At 26.1% G+C, this 16,157-nt stretch overlaps 1 protein-coding gene across 2 annotated transcripts; it reads right to left on the bottom strand.

The window, feature by feature from the left end:
* Nucleotides 1–3,223: 3,223 nt before the first annotated feature.
* Nucleotides 3,224–16,157, bottom strand: LOC126905201 (D-2-hydroxyglutarate dehydrogenase, mitochondrial-like). Of its 2 annotated transcripts, none has more exons than XM_050684711.1 (8): nt 16,026–16,157; nt 15,666–15,948; nt 15,414–15,611; nt 15,159–15,352; nt 12,166–12,334; nt 11,825–12,111; nt 11,583–11,754; nt 3,224–3,520 (listed from the first exon to the last, which is right to left on the bottom strand). In XM_050684711.1, exons 2-8 carry the CDS (start codon nt 15,904–15,906, stop codon nt 3,270–3,272), a joined length of 1,512 nt encoding a protein of 503 aa, XP_050540668.1. In that variant the 5' UTR covers nt 15,907–15,948; nt 16,026–16,157; the 3' UTR covers nt 3,224–3,269. The 2 variants fall into 2 exon arrangements, with proteins under 2 accessions (XP_050540668.1, XP_050540677.1); XM_050684720.1 differs by lacking the exon at nt 3,224–3,520 and adding an exon at nt 9,093–11,499.

The following is a 16,157-nucleotide window of genomic DNA, read 5'->3' as shown; positions in this document are numbered from 1 at the left end:
GAGCTGATATTCTCCATTTCTTTGAATCCACTGCATAGGACAGCAGTGCAGTAAAACTGTAGGATAATATTTACATTCTTCACATCAACAATGTGGTTTTGTTTGAGAGCACAATTATGAATAGTAGAGTATTCATATTGTATGAGCATACATATCAACTATCTATGGTGTGTAGAATTACGTAGAGCACGTTAAAACAATGCATGAGCTTGCAGGTTAGAGAGAACACTCACATATTTAAAAACCACAGAAACGTTAAATTGTACTGATAACAGCAACAGCAGCTGATAACAACGGTACAGGTGGGTATTGCACCACAGAATAGATTAAACCAGAAGTGACACTCTTAGTTTTTGCTGATAACAAGCTTATGTCGCTCAGTGTTGCCACTTAAGAAATAAAAATGTATTCCCTTTTTTCTTTATATACGGTCACATTGTTCAACACCATTATTAATGGTTTGTTTGTAAACACAATGTTTATAAAAATGGTTTATTGGTAAATATGAAAAATATATGGTAAATATTGGTATTAATGAATTAGAAAATATTTTTATTAATAACTTTTCCACACTTGCTATTGTAGATGGAGTTGGAGCCGAATTAAAAAATTATTTTTGTAATGTACCTTTTAACCACCCTTGTAAATGTTTTGATAAATTGTATTTAATTAATTTGTTTACAAGATTTAGAATATTTACAGCTATAAAATTTTTAAATAAAAATTTAATGTCTAAGAAAAAAATTAAAAATAGGAAATTGTCTATTTTAACTCATCTATAAATTATTTATTTATGTATATGATATTTGTAAATTATTGTAATATATGTTTTAAATAAATTTAATATTATGTGGATATTGAATAATTTTTTTTTCCTAAATAAGTCTTTATTAAATATACATAAAATAAAAAATATATTAAACAAACTAATTACACATAATGAAAACATTAATTGAAAGTTTTAAAATGGTGTTATATGTTTAGAAATAATAATAAAATAAATCCAAAAAATTTACTATGCAAATTTTCTAAAATAATTAGCATGTAAATAATACATTTAGAGTTCAAATCAACCGCCGATGTACAATTATTGTACAGTACAATGAATTATATGCATACAATTACTTATTTTATTGTTTTTATGGTAACACTGAGCGACATAAGCTCAAAATTACCGTACTCTCATAAGAATACATGTAATTTTTTTATCAGTGTCCATTCTGGTTTAATCTATTCTGTGATTGCACCATATCCACTATTACCAACTTGAGGTGAAAATATACTAAATTGACAACTCTTTTATCGGGCTCATACACTTTGGGTCACGGATTAATGTCATCCCATAATTCCACTTTGTGGACTTTGTCATCGGTTACATCGTAGCCCCAACTAGTACGGTGACTATTGAAGTCTCCTATAATGAAATTAGTTGGCTAAGCTTTAAAATTGAGTGGTTTCTTGAATTCGAAAATATCATTTAGAGGTTTGTATACAGAAGTTACTATGCAGTTATCAAGGTCTATACTATAGACTCTATAGTAAGGAGCTCAATAACTTGTCTTCTTAAATTTGGGCTGAGTTTACTTCTAGTGAGTTTCTCAAATCTTATTATATAATAGAACAAGGAAAAAAACGCTTTTCTGGGAAAATTACTTAGCGTGCTCGGATTTTCAAAATTTTTTTTTTCGACGAAAGTACTCGGTCACCAGACTCCGGGAAAATTATTGGCGAAGGTCGGAAAATTTTTGCCGCTCGCCCGCGAGCGTTTTAAAATTTCGACCGTTTTTGAGAAAAACGCTCGCTGACGCCAGCGTTTTACGACTTAAGGATTGAAATTTTCATCAAACCCGCCCAATGACATTCCTGAGATATAATAAAAAAATCAATTCAATCCGTTCATTTTTCACCGTTTTACGAGCTTTTTTTTTTTCATGCGCTCGAGACGCCAGGGCGCGCCGCCCGAAATTCTTGCGACACTTTACGACATGAAAACGATTTTTTTTACGATTCGCAATCATACCACGGCGTTCTGTACGTGCCGAGGAAGCGCCAAAAATCGGAAAATCCCAGATCCGACAAAAACTCTGGCCGCTACGAGCGTTTGAAATTCATCAAATTTTAACGGAAAATGACGATTTTTCTGTTTGCTTATAATACACATGTACGCGTCCTATTATATCTTATTTAAGTCCACGCGCATGGTTTTATTATGCGCAGTGATTCATTTCTGCTGATACGTTTATTATGAACCTTAATTATATGGTGTATTATGTATTATTATTAGGACACTATTTTGCATTCGCCCTATTTTAATCAAGGAATGTTATATGTTATATATAAATTTCAAGACGTTATAATTATTTAAGTTTGTACATTCATTATAAGAACAGTACTAAGTACAGAGTTAATAATTTTCTTTTTTCTCATGTATGATGTATGAGACTATGTGTTTATCTTTTGAATGGGGATTCATCTATGATAACTATGATGTTCATCGTTTAATCGCAGTTACCAATATATTTATCAAAATTAAATTTTTATTTTTATTTTTATTATTAATTTTAATTTAAATTTACAATGTGCTACTTATAATAACCTGCTAATTTTTTTTTTAATTATTCTATAATATAAACACAATTATTATAATTAGATTATCAATAATTTTTGTGTATAACAGGGGTGTATTTAAGAGAGATTGGTCCCTCCTTGGACAAGTGCTATCAATATTTTTTTAGGCAACTTCTAATATATAAGGACCTAATGTCCTTTTTTTTCATCATTACTTTAATTTTAGCAAAAAAATTTCTATAACATGTTTAACAAAGTAAAAAATATTAAATTTCCTCCTAAAATAATTTTTGAATAGGCCTAAAGGGAATACCTCATTAATAGGCTTCAACCTTATACCCAATACATTTTACTATATTCTCTTTTGAATTTTCCTGATTTAATAATAACATTTTTAGATATAGTTTTCACTGATTCTGAAGTAATATTTTTTTTGAAAAACACTTATCGTGCCCGGCGTAGCCGGGTACTTCTACCGGAATCAGTGGCCTACTTATGATGACGGCCCGAAGAGGCTTACGCGCCGAAGGCGCGTAAGGCTCGAAGGGCCCCGGGTCTGGGGCGGAGCCTAGTTACAAATTAATAAGAATAATGTAGAAAAATGCAAATAAACAAAATATATATTTAATTATAAAAACATATATTGATTTAAATAAAAATAATCATATAGTTCACAATAAATATTATTATTTTACAAAATTTTATGGAAACATTTTATAAGGATTTAATATATTTTTTGGATCTAAAGTATTTTTCAATTTTTTCATCATATTTATTTCCAAGTCAGATTTTGAATATTTTAAATATTTACTTTTGAAAAAGCCAATTCCATGTTCAGCGCTAATACTCCCTTTGCATTCACTAGTCCATTGGTACACATAAGGTTCTAAAGCAGAAATTACACTATCACTTTCTTCAGTTGCAGCAACATTTAAGTGTAAATTTCCGTCACCTGTTAATAGTTTTCATAAAAATTAAATGTTAAGTAAATTTTTAAAATAATAATAATATATTTGTGCACCAGAGGTAAACAGGGGCGTATTTAGAAATTCATTAAGGGAAGAACGCGATTGCTGATTTTTTTTTTTTCCATCACTTTTATCTTATCAATAATAAGTATAAGATAAGTATTATAAAAGGTTTATCATTTTATCATATAAAATAATGTATGAATGATATATTGATATTATTTAATTACGATTGAATTAATATGATAATTCATAGTTCATTATCACGAGTAAAATAAATATAGTTTAAAAAAACTAAAAAAACACGCTTTTAAAGCACATCGAACTAAAAAGTTAAAAATAATTTTTAAAATAAGTTTAAAATAATTATCATTCATTTCCATAACTGTTCTTACAGTTTTCGATTTCTCTCTCCTCATAACATGACCAAACAATCTAAATCTATTTTCTCTTATCTTATCCACAATTGACACTACACTTATATTCCCTCTTATATGTTTGTTCTTTGTTCTATCTTCTCTAGTTGTTCCACTCATCCATCTAAGCATTCTCATCTCTACTCTATCTGTCAATCCATACTGTAAAAATACTGATCCATACATCATAGCTAGTCTCACTACAGTCTTTTAGAAATTACCTTTTAGCCTCATTGGAATTCTCTTATTGCATAACACACCAAACACATCTCTCCACTTCATTCACCCGCATTGAATCTTGAATCAATACTTAAAACTTTCCACCTCTCCTATCACGTCTTCACTCATTGTCATTGATCTTCTCATTTCACCTACCTTGTGTTCTCTTTTGTCAAAGTCGTAATCTCAATATATTGTGCTTTTCTCCTACTTATTCTTAATCCTCTTTTTTTGAAGGGCTGATCTCCACAACTCTAACCTCTGATTAATTTCGTTCTTATTTCTTCATAGTAACACTATATTATCAGTGAACATCATGAATCATGCTACCTCTCCTAGTTTTTCTCTAATAATTTCATCCATCACTATAGAAAATAAGTAAGGGTTTGAAGCAAAATCGTAGTGCACTCCTACTCTTACCCTAAAATCTTCTGTTACTCCACCCACATTTTTTACCCTGGTGCAAGTTCCATCATACCTTATACATATCCTCTATTATATTAATGTACATTTTCGGCACTTCTTTTCCCATTAATGCCCATTTCAAAACCTTTCTCAATATTCTATCATACGCTTTCTCCAAATCTATAAATACTATACAGGGTGATTTTTTATCATAACCCACTCAATTACTTACAGAATAATAATATATTAAACATTTTTTTTTTCGATATTCTTTAATTACACATTATTTTTGAATTATTAACTATGTAATACTTTTTAAGTTCATCCCTTATGCCTTGTAAGGATGTCAACTTTGTTTTTTTAAATGGGAACACATATTTTGAATTTAATAAAATGTTTGAGTTTTTAATTTAATAGTAAATTGCATTTGAATACAAAAATAAACTCAAAATAACTGAAAATACGGATAAATTTTAGAAGTATAACATTAAAATAGCTCTACACCTTCACTAAATCAACTTATGCCCTTGAAAATTTGTATTAAAACCCTTAAGTATAATATTAATGTGTTTTGCTAAAAAAAAAAAAAATTTAAGTGACTTTTAAAAAATGATACTTTTGGCCGCCTAAATCGGCGTTTCATTCCACTGTGCGTCAGCGGCGGTAGGAATATACAGGGTGTTCAGTAAGTCAGGAAACGGGTTTCTATTGTTCTCCTTGTTACAAACAATGAGAACAATAGAAACCCGTTTCCTGACTTACTGAACACCCTGTATAAATATATATACGTAAGGCGCATTACATGCGGGTGGTATTAGTCAGTCAAAATAAAAATTTGTTTATATATATATATAATTAATGTCACGTACGCGTGTACGGGTACGAAAACCAAAATTATAAAATTATACAGGATTAGTATTGCCGGCGATTGGTGAGAGGAGTGGGGTGAATGCGTTACGACGTCTAGTCTAGATCAGAGGTTCTCAAAGTCAAATGAATCACGGACCCCCATCTAAAGACCTACAGTTTTAAATACCTAACCCTGATATGTGCTCGCGGACCCCTGGGGGTCCGCGGACCACACTTTGAGAAACTCTGGTCTAGATGACAGGTACGCGAGAACAATAACACGTGCTGCTTGGAAAGTTACAAACACACATCACACATACAAGTGAAACTAATATAAGCGTGTTAAAAATGTTTATGACAAAACCAATAACGTTATATTATTTATTATTTTACATTACTTTCTTTTTTGAATATTTGTTTTTAAAATTTTATTTAATATTATAAAGTAATAAAAATAATTTTTTTTTTTATTTATGTAAAAAAAATAAAATTTACATTCATTGTTCAAACAAATTTAAAAACGGCCAGAAAAAAATGTGTACTTAAGTTTCTTAATAACATTTTATATTAAAAATAAAATTTTTAATTTCGAAGTTATTTTAAAGTTTGAATTTTTTTTGTGATATTATCGCAAATAATATTACATATTATCAATCGATAGCAATTTTATGAAGAAAAGAAGAATATTAAATTTTTTCACGCTAAATATTAGTTATATGCTTTAATTTTTTCCATGAAAATTATCTTTGCTTGAATGAACGCTTATATTCAGATAGTGGCGGTCAAATGATATTACCACGGGAAAGGATGAATAACTTTTATGAAAAAATCATCATTAAAGCTGTTCTCCTATATGCCAGTTTTTTAAATTATATTACTGTATCGGGATGTTATTATGGTTTATTAAATAAGCATAAATGGTTTTCTTTTTATTAAGTCCATTTCAAATATTTATTTTAGAATTGTATTCTCTCATCATTCAAAGGGTGGGGAGTCACTTAGACATTTATCCCATTCTAAATTTTTAGTACAAATCAGAGTCGGTGGAACTATATTCATACTGGTTCATTTAAATGTAATTTATAAATCATGTTGAAAATATAATCAATAATTTTTTATTTATTTTATTACTATGTAAGTTATAATGTTTAGAAGTTATACTATTGTTAGGTAAGATTCATACAGGGTCTTAAGGTAAATTTTGTCTCGTAGTGTTTTATCGTATATTATATTATACAACTTTTGTTTCGTAAGCATAAGTATTTTTATTGTTAGAACAGTAATCTATACATTGGTATAATAAAATAAAATTTTATTTGATAAAAATATATTTTTACCTTGATAACTTCTGATAAATTACGCAATTTTAAAACTACTGTATTAATATTGATCACAGATAATCCAATCTTCTGTTATCAGTAATCACTCGATTTTAAATTAAACGTTTTTATGATTTTATATGTGCAATAAGATAACCGTGAGGTGTTATTTTTTTAACAGATAAAATAATGTCAGAAGCTCACAAAATAGCAAAAAAATATATTATACAGGGTGATTTTTTTATCATAACCCACTCAATTACTTACAGAATAATAATAATTTAAAATTTTTTATTTATTACTATCTTTAGTTACACATTATTCTTGAATTATTAACTATGTAATACTTTTTAAGTTCATCCCTTATGCCTGGTAAGGGTGTCAACTTTGTTTTTTTAAATGGTAACACATATTTTTAATTTAATAAAATGTTTGTTTTTAATTCAATAGTTTTCAAATNATTTTTAATTTAATAAAATGTTTGAGTTTTTAATTCAATAGTAAATGGCATTTGAATTTTTAATGAAACTTAATTTGTTTATTAGATATAAACATTTAAAATTTCAAATTTTTGAGTTAATATATAGGTATAATACACAAGGGATTACAAACACAAGTAACTAATTGATTTTTTATGACATCGATATTAGCAGGTATACATCATTGTTATTATCAATGATAGTAAGGTACATTGTTGTGAGTTTATAAATACACTAACTGTATTGTAAAAAGTATATCTATTGATAGTCATAATTGACAATAAACAATCCGTGACTGTGATAGCAATATCATCAAAAACCAATTAGCTACCTGTATTTGTAATCCCTTGTGTATTATACCTATATATTAACTCAAAAATTTGAAACTTTAAATGTTTATATCTAATAAACAAATTAAGTTTTATTAAAAATTCAAATGCCATTTACTATTGAATTAAAAACTCAAACATTTTATTAAATTAAAAATATGTGTTACCATTTAAAAAAACAAAGTTGACACCCTTACCAGGCATAAGGGATGAACTTAAAAAGTATTACATAGTTAATAATTCAAGAATAATGTGTAACTAAAGATAATAATAAAAAAAAAATTTTTAATTATTATTATTATTATGTAAGTAATTGAGTGGGTTATGATAAAAAAATCACCCTGTATATATATATGTTAGAATTTAAAAGGTATTCATTGAAAAGGTTTTTATGAAATCAATTTGTGGTTTATGAGAAAAAAATCGAGTACGAAACGAGCGGCCTTGTAAAATGATAAGTCGATCAAAAGTTTGCCCGAGTCAAGCATAACCTGAAATGACGCCCTTGAGTATCCCTTTGAATTTACTTACACTGAAAAAAAAAGTTCGGTCGACAATTTTAACTTCGATGCGAAACTGAGAAGGTATTAATTTTACTATGATGTGTTTTTTTTTTTATCTGTATACGCTCAATCTCAGCTCTCGCTTTTGACCTATTTTGATGAACAATACGTCAAAAGATCCCAAATCGTATCTAGTCAAAGACATTACCCTCAAAAATTGAAAAAAATCCCTCGTTCCCCGTAAACGGAGGAAATCTCCAAAAAAATTACAAATTTAAAAATTTTCAAAATTTGTTCAATTTTTTTTACTTAAAATTGCCATTACTTTTTTAAAAATGACCGAATCAATACAATTTTTTTTTTAATAGATACTTTAGGTATTTAACTATCATTTTATATATTATTGTGAACATTTGACCCTTTACAAGCCCACAGGAAAGGTTTCAAAATGGTAACTTTTTTACAAAAAATAAACATTTTCAACTTAACTTTTGAAAATGTTCCGAATAGACTGACACTTTTATATATACCTTAAATTAAAGCTAATGTAATATACTTTAAATTGAAAAAAAGAAAATTTCACTTCTGGACTTGTGAAAAAATGTTTGTCTTTATGGTGCAAATGACTATCATATTCAAAAATATGCTATTTTTGTGTTAAAATTCTGGGTTTTGTATTTTACATTTTTTTAAATTATGTTGCTATAACTTTTTAAAAAATGCATGAATCAATTCTAATGTATTCTTTAATGATAAATACTTTATATATACCTCTTTCATTTGACATACTTTTTTTTTAAATCGGACCATTTCCCTTTATACAAGGAGGGTCAAAACTTTAAACATGCGTATTCAAACTAGGACATTTTCAATTTAATTTTTGAAAGTGTTCCACAAATACTGACACTCTTATATATAACTTAAATTAAAGCTTATGTAATATACTTTAATTTGAAAAAAAAAATTTTGACCTCTGGATTTGTTTTTATGGTGCAAATGACTATCATATTCAAAAATATGTTATTTTTGTGTTAAAATTCTGGGTTTTGTATTTTTTTTTTTTTTTTAATACGTGACAAGGGGAGTACAAATTTTTATAAATAAAACATTAATATAGCATAGAAAGTTAAACTTATTCAAATTTTTTTGCTTTTTGAAGTCGAGAAAATAAGTTTGACATTTGAACTAGCTTAAATAGCCATTTTTTCAACAGACGTTAACGACGTACGGTTGCCGAGTCGGTTAAACTTGTGTTTAACGCGCTTAGGGTACAAGGTTTCAACCCAACCCGCGTATGGCCATGATTTTTTGCATTTTTTCTTAATTCTTTTTAAGTTAGAATAAATTTTCAACTGCTTTGATTTTTATCTCATTTAGATTCAATAACTTCAATAATGATCATTGATCAAGGATCCCATCACTGTAGTTGCCACTCACGAGCAAAAAATTTTTTATTCATATTAAAATTATTTTACTATATTTTAAGTTTTAGCTTCGATGCAAAGCTGAGAAGATATTTTTTTGTGATTATCATTTATTTTCTCTGCTCTAACTTGACCTAATTTTTTCAACGATACGTCAAATTTATGTCATTTATGACTACAATTCGTATCTAGTTGAAAATATTACCCTCAAAAATTGATAAAAAATTCTAATTTATCAATTACACAGTTACTTATCCCATGTTCTCCGTACAGACAAATAAAATTATTCATTTCTAATGTTTTCAAAATATTTATTAACGAATCCAGTTTGATATGATAGGTTTCTAATACAAAATTAAATAATTTTACTTTGTAATTTAATAATTTTTTTACTCTATTTGTGTGTGCTACTACTAGACTTTAATACTCCAAATTTGTTGGTAACATGTTGCTATATAAATTATTTCCAAAAAAAAATGATTGTTAGTTTCTCCTGAATTAATAATGGATTTTTACAATTATAATCAAATTTTATAATACGCTCAATTGAGTAAATCTTTTTAAAAACTTTGTTTTGATTGGTTCATTTAGTTAAAGTAAATCATTTAAATTAATTTAAAAAGTTCTGAATATTTCAATGCAGAATCTTTTTAAACACCAAAAGTTATTAGGAAATGATTACTATTACTTCTATTTAAGTTATCTATTACGATAAAAATGCAAAAAAATATTGAGCTATTCTGATAAATTTACTTTAAATAGTAATTTTTAATTCTCATAAAATTTTCTATTTAATGACATTCACAAAAATCAACTTTAAACGATTAAAAAAATAGGTTAAATATGTCATTTTCCTTATTTTAATATATTAATAATCAAAATCAGTATTAATTTAAAACAATTTTTTTTGTTCTTAATTATTTTTTTTTTATATGTAAATATATTTTTTTTAATAAAAAGTAATAATATTAAAACTTAGAAGTAATAGAAAAAGTTTAATTGCACATTTGAAAATAATAATAAAATAACATCGCGAAAAGTTGATTTGGAAAAGTATACTTTTCTTTCTGATGAAAGTTTCGTGTAGTCTAGTGTATTTATTCATAAGTAACAACATTTTTTTATTAAAAAGTATTGCATCAATCCCTTTAAATTTTTATAGGCGTTAAAAGTATATGAATATACAACTCCTTTTTATTTTTATAATATCTCCGTAAAAATTACAATATTATTGAATATCAATTTCATACTAAATTTAATTACTGTAATTATTATGTATTCACATATTATAATTATAAATCGGAATAAAATTAAGGGAATAAGTGTTATTGTTGTTTTTGAAATAATCTACAAATTTCTTATAATTAAACACTATCTACAGATTTGCATCGAAGCGTTTCTTATAATAGTGATTTTAATCACTGTCAGATATCATCCATACTTGTCCCACCTATGCCTCGTTTACACTGTGCCTCAACCCTACTGTGCTACAGTTTTTTTTTTTATAATTAAATCAACCATAGTATTATTACTGGAACAGAATATTTATTTGCTTAATAAACTTTTTATAGTACTAACAAATATTTTTATTTTAGTCGTATATCAATAATTAATTTTGTCTGTCTGTTAAAAATATTTATTAATTTTAAATTCTCTTTATCTATGAAGGTATTCACAAATTATACTTTTAATCCAATTTTTACTCTAATGAATAAACGCAATAAGTCAATATTAAGTATATCCTAGGTATTCAGTAAGTAAGGAAACGAGTTTCTATTGCTCTCATTGTTTGTAACAACTAACTTGTTTCCTTACGTAAATTTTATGTAAATAAATAGTTTGTACAATAGTACAAACTATTTAAATACTTAATACTCTTGAAATACTTGTCATAATTATTCAATTATTTCAAAATCATCTTTCATGAATTTTAACCAAATGTCTGTCTAATTAGACAGCCTTCTTAACTCAGTCGGAAACACGTCATGTTTCGGTGGGTTAGTACTGGAATTTGATTATGCTGGAATTGACGTTTAAGATAAATAGAACAATAATAGTTACAAAAATTCCATTAAAATAACAAAATATCTAAGATATAATTACCTAAATGACCATAACCTGATACTGCTTTAACAAAAGGATTTTCACTTAAGCGATTACGTATTTCTGGAATAATTTTATAAAAATAATGATGGGGTAAAGTTATATCATACTTATATACAAAACCGAATCGCAGTAAACTTTCAGGAATACTTTCTCGAATTTTCCATAAGCTCTACATTTAAATATAAATAAATATGATATAGTAGTGAAAAAACAAAATATATATTTTTATTTTATTCTACTTGAGTTTGCGAAGGTTGATCTGCTAACGTTGCATCCTCAATTAATTTTTCTGCAAAAGATTGTTCTAAAAAAATTTCCAAATCTTGGGTTGTTGAATTATGATTTGTTGATAATTCTACCAGTACATAAAATTCTAAATTATTGTTGATTGGACATTTTAAACCAATATTTTGATTGACACATTTTATAGCTTCAGAGTCCATAAGTTCAAAAGATGAAATGGCATCAGTAAATTCACACCGCATTTTCTCAAATAACTTTGATACTTTATCAAAAGAACTGAGGCCTAAAATATAAAAAAATTAGCCGTTTTAAAACAATAAATTGAAAAATTAATTACCAATTAGTGCGACAATTATATATTTAGAAGCATTTGGACATTGAATGGCGATCTTTGTAATGATGCCTAATGTTCCTTCAGATCCAATGAAAAGATGTTTCAAGTGATAACCAGTATTATCCTTTTTTAATGTTTTAAGACTATCTAAAATTTTGCCATCAGGTAAAACCTGCAAGAAAAGTAATGTTCATGAAACTATGCGGCATAGTTGGGACAAGTATAGACAATAGATATTTGACAGCAATTAAAAATACTTTGATGGAAATCTATAAATAGTGTTTAATTTTAAGAATAAATTGTTGGATTATTCCAAAAGCAACATCAACTTAAATTTCTTTAATTATATCCTGATTACAAATTTTATAATTTATAATTACAAAATATGAATAAATACTTGTTATAGTAATTAAATATAACGAAATTTATATTCAATTACTTAGTATTGTAACTTTTACAGAAAACTATAAAATGTTTGTATATTTCGTTATCTTAATGCTAAGCATATCAAAATTGTAAGCAAGGCTGACAAGTAAATGATTTTTTTAAACTAGTTGAAGATAAGTTGGTTTTAAAAATTGAGTAACTAGCTCTATGATATCTTGCAGATGATTTGATAAATTAATTATATGTGTTCACTATCTTATTTTATCCACAAAATAAAATATACAGTATAAATGTAATTGGAAACAATAACAAAGCCTAACGTCGTCTAACCACACATCAAATTATATTTTCAAATAAATTTTTATACTCAACCTATTTGAACTGAACATACAAAAGACTGTTTAATCATTACAACAACAAAAATTAACTATATTAGTATATTATTATAATAGTGTAGTTTTACCACTAGATAGGTGAAAATAAAAGAAAGTTTTGATAATCTGCCCTAATTAGTTATTTATAATTTCAGTTATAAAATTAAAATTTTTCATAAGCAATAAGGTAAATTAAAACTGGATGGACAGTTAAATTTTTGTGCAAAAAGATTATTTTAAATCCCTTCCTATTTAAAAATCATAATTTTTTTGGTTATATTCCACATTTATAGAGAACAAGGAAAATTTTTTCAACTAGATACAATATCTTGTAAAGTATTAAAAAATCGGTCCTGTGAGAGTTGAGAAAGAGGCTATAAATACATGCAAAAAATAAAAAGAAACTCACCGTAGTAATATTAATACCTTTTTAACTATGCATCGAAGCTAAAAGAATATTATTTTGACCTCAAATAAATAATAATTAATTTGATAGTAGATTCCAAATGGAATTTTGTCACCAATTCCATATACCTTATAATTTTCAGATTAATTTTAGTTTTCGAAATAATCACTAATTAGTGAAAGTAGGTAATTAAACAATTAATTACTTACTGAAAAAAAATTTAAATAACCTTATTTAAAACATTAATGATCTATATTTAAGAAGAACTTGTAAATATTTAGATCCATATCTTAAGTTTAAATTATTACACATGTGAAATCAATTGAATAAATTATATTTCTTTATAGTTTACATTGCTATAGGCGAAAAAAAATTAATTTTCTCATCAAATTTGTTATTTTAACCTCCTCTGTGAACAGATAGAGATCGAAATTTAAAAAATAATATTCCAAAGAAAAAGAAAAAATTAATATCTTCTCAGATTTCCACCAAAGCTACAAAATTTGTCTTTGATATGTCTTCTACTTGACGGCCATAATTAGAAAAAATAATATTTTTTATACTAAAATTCCCGATTTTATATTTTGATTTTCAATTTATAATATTATATATAATATAATTCTAATCTTTCAACCACTGGTATATGCAAGCTTAAGTTAAACATTGCTATTTTTATGTAAAAAATCACTATATTCCATATTGTTACTATTTTTAATGCCAATCATTATTATTATAATCAATTATTAGTCTCTATATAGTATGTATTTTAAACTAAACAGTACAGACATAAATAGGATAGGTAGTATCACTCTTAAAATATGTATAACTATTATAAAACAGTCAATATTGATATATTTAGTTTTCACTTTATATTGAAATAACTTTTTTAAAACTGAACAGATTATTGCAAACTTTTTATTAATAATACTTTAGACATTTGTTTTACCGATGATGATGTGCTTTTTGAAAATTCAATCATTAATTAAGAATATTGTGAAGACTTAAAAATAATAAAATATTTTCTTTAGAATTTTGATGTTCCAAAAAACTTACCTTCATTAAACTTATATATTTAAGTAACATACATATAACTATATTTGAAAACTATCTTGATTCTAGGAGTTATTTAGTATTTTAGTATAAATCATGAATTTTTTGAGTAAAAATTACCAATTTTTTCATTTTTTGCATAGTGACTGAATATTTATATCATTATAAATTATTTCAAATTAAAACTTGTTAAATGTATGTTTAAAAGAAAAGTTCTGGTAACTTAATCTTCGAATGATTTTATAATGGTCTATTAATGATGTTCTTTTAAGACAAATACTGTGTAACTTTTGGATAAATTTTTTTTTTATTCGTTTTGCATAATACAGGTTGAAATCCTTTACGGCAGTGATTTTAATAACTATCAGCTATCAATCAATACTTAATTAAAAAAATGCCTCAACTCCACTAAGCTGAATGCTGGTTGTACATAACTTTATATTATTGTTAAAAGTCTTTAGGGAAACTTAAATTTTTTATTTTGATTTTTAAAACTGACTTTAGGTAATGTTAAACATGAAAATTACAAAAGACTAGTAAACTGTCAAAGGATAGTATTTTACTCTTTATATATATTAATATAGTACAGGAGAAGGAAGAGTTAAAATTTAATTTAATTTACTTACTTAGAACATTTTAGATAATTTATTTAAGTACATAATTTAGCTTTTAATATTTTATATAATTATTATTGAACTTTAAATTAACAGCCAACAATTTACTAGTCTTTTTAAAATTTATTTGTATTTTTTATATCATTAATTAGTGAAAAAGCTTACTACTTGTAATCCAGAAATACTACCATGTAAGCTACCATATTTAATCAATCTAAGCCCTCCTGCATTAGTAGCCACATTACCCCCTATCTGACAACTTCCTTTAGCACCTAAGTCAAATGGCATAATAAACCCTTCATTTTGTACATAATTCATCAAATTCTCTAGTACACATCCTGCTTGACAAACCAAAACTCCTGCAATAATATTTACTTTATAATATAAAAATTAATTTTATTATGAAAATTTCAAAAATACCGGATAATTTGTCAAAACTAATAATTTTATTCATAGCTGAAGTAGATAGTATTATTTCATCAAAAACGGGGACACTGCCACCAACAAGGCCAGTATTGCCTCCTTGAACACATATGGCAATGTCACGTTTATAACAATAAGAAAGGATTTGTGAAATTTGTTCTGTTGTTTTTGGTTTTAGTACACATTTACTATAACCTACAAAAATGTCTTAGACAATTCATTACCACATAATTAATGTAATTCATTTACCAGACACAGATTTTAACCAATCTACATTATAAGAGAATAATTCTTCTACATCTGTGATAACATAGTTAACACCTAAAATACTTTGAAAAAAATGTATATCAGATATATCTAGTTTAGTATAAGGTCCTCTTTTCAAGTGTGGGTATTTATCTTTTGTTAGCGGTATAAAGTTTCTAAATAATGAAGGTTTTGAATGAAACCTTCGAATAACTTTGAAATAGCGAAAAATAGCAGATTCCATTCTTAGTTTTGTAGTTGCAGTTTAAACAATCAATTTTATAAACTAAAAATTTATCAAATTTTTAGAGAGTAATTAGAAAATTAGAACTGAATTAAAAAAAAATTAATAATCATACTAACCTATTGAAGAGTTAATTGTTTTAATTAATAATACATTATTTTAAAAAAATCTAATACACAAATTAATATTAAATTCAAATTAAAAAATTGTTTTAATCAAAGTTCAGATTAAATTAAAATTTTTATTACATA

This window comes from Daktulosphaira vitifoliae, unplaced genomic scaffold (genome assembly GCF_025091365.1).
Source record: "Daktulosphaira vitifoliae isolate Bord-2020 unplaced genomic scaffold, ASM2509136v1 Scaffold_1, whole genome shotgun sequence".
In the NCBI taxonomy this organism is placed as follows: Eukaryota; Metazoa; Arthropoda; class Insecta; order Hemiptera; family Phylloxeridae; genus Daktulosphaira; species Daktulosphaira vitifoliae.
This window is presented reverse-complemented; position numbering and strand designations above follow the sequence as displayed.

Bases quoted from the DNA above. Each gene is read 5' to 3' on its own strand.
- LOC126905201 (XM_050684711.1), bottom strand. From the start codon at position 15,906: ATGGAATCTGCTATTTTTCGCTATTTCAAAGTTATTCGAAGGTTTCAT. The intron at 15,612-15,665 runs GTAAATGAATTA...ACATTTTTGTAG, and splicing joins TTGGTTAAAATCTGTGTCTG to GTTATAGTAAATGTGTACTA. The intron at 12,112-12,165 runs GTAATTAATTTT...TTTATATTTTAG, and splicing joins TATAATTGTCGCACTAATTG to GCCTCAGTTCTTTTGATAAA.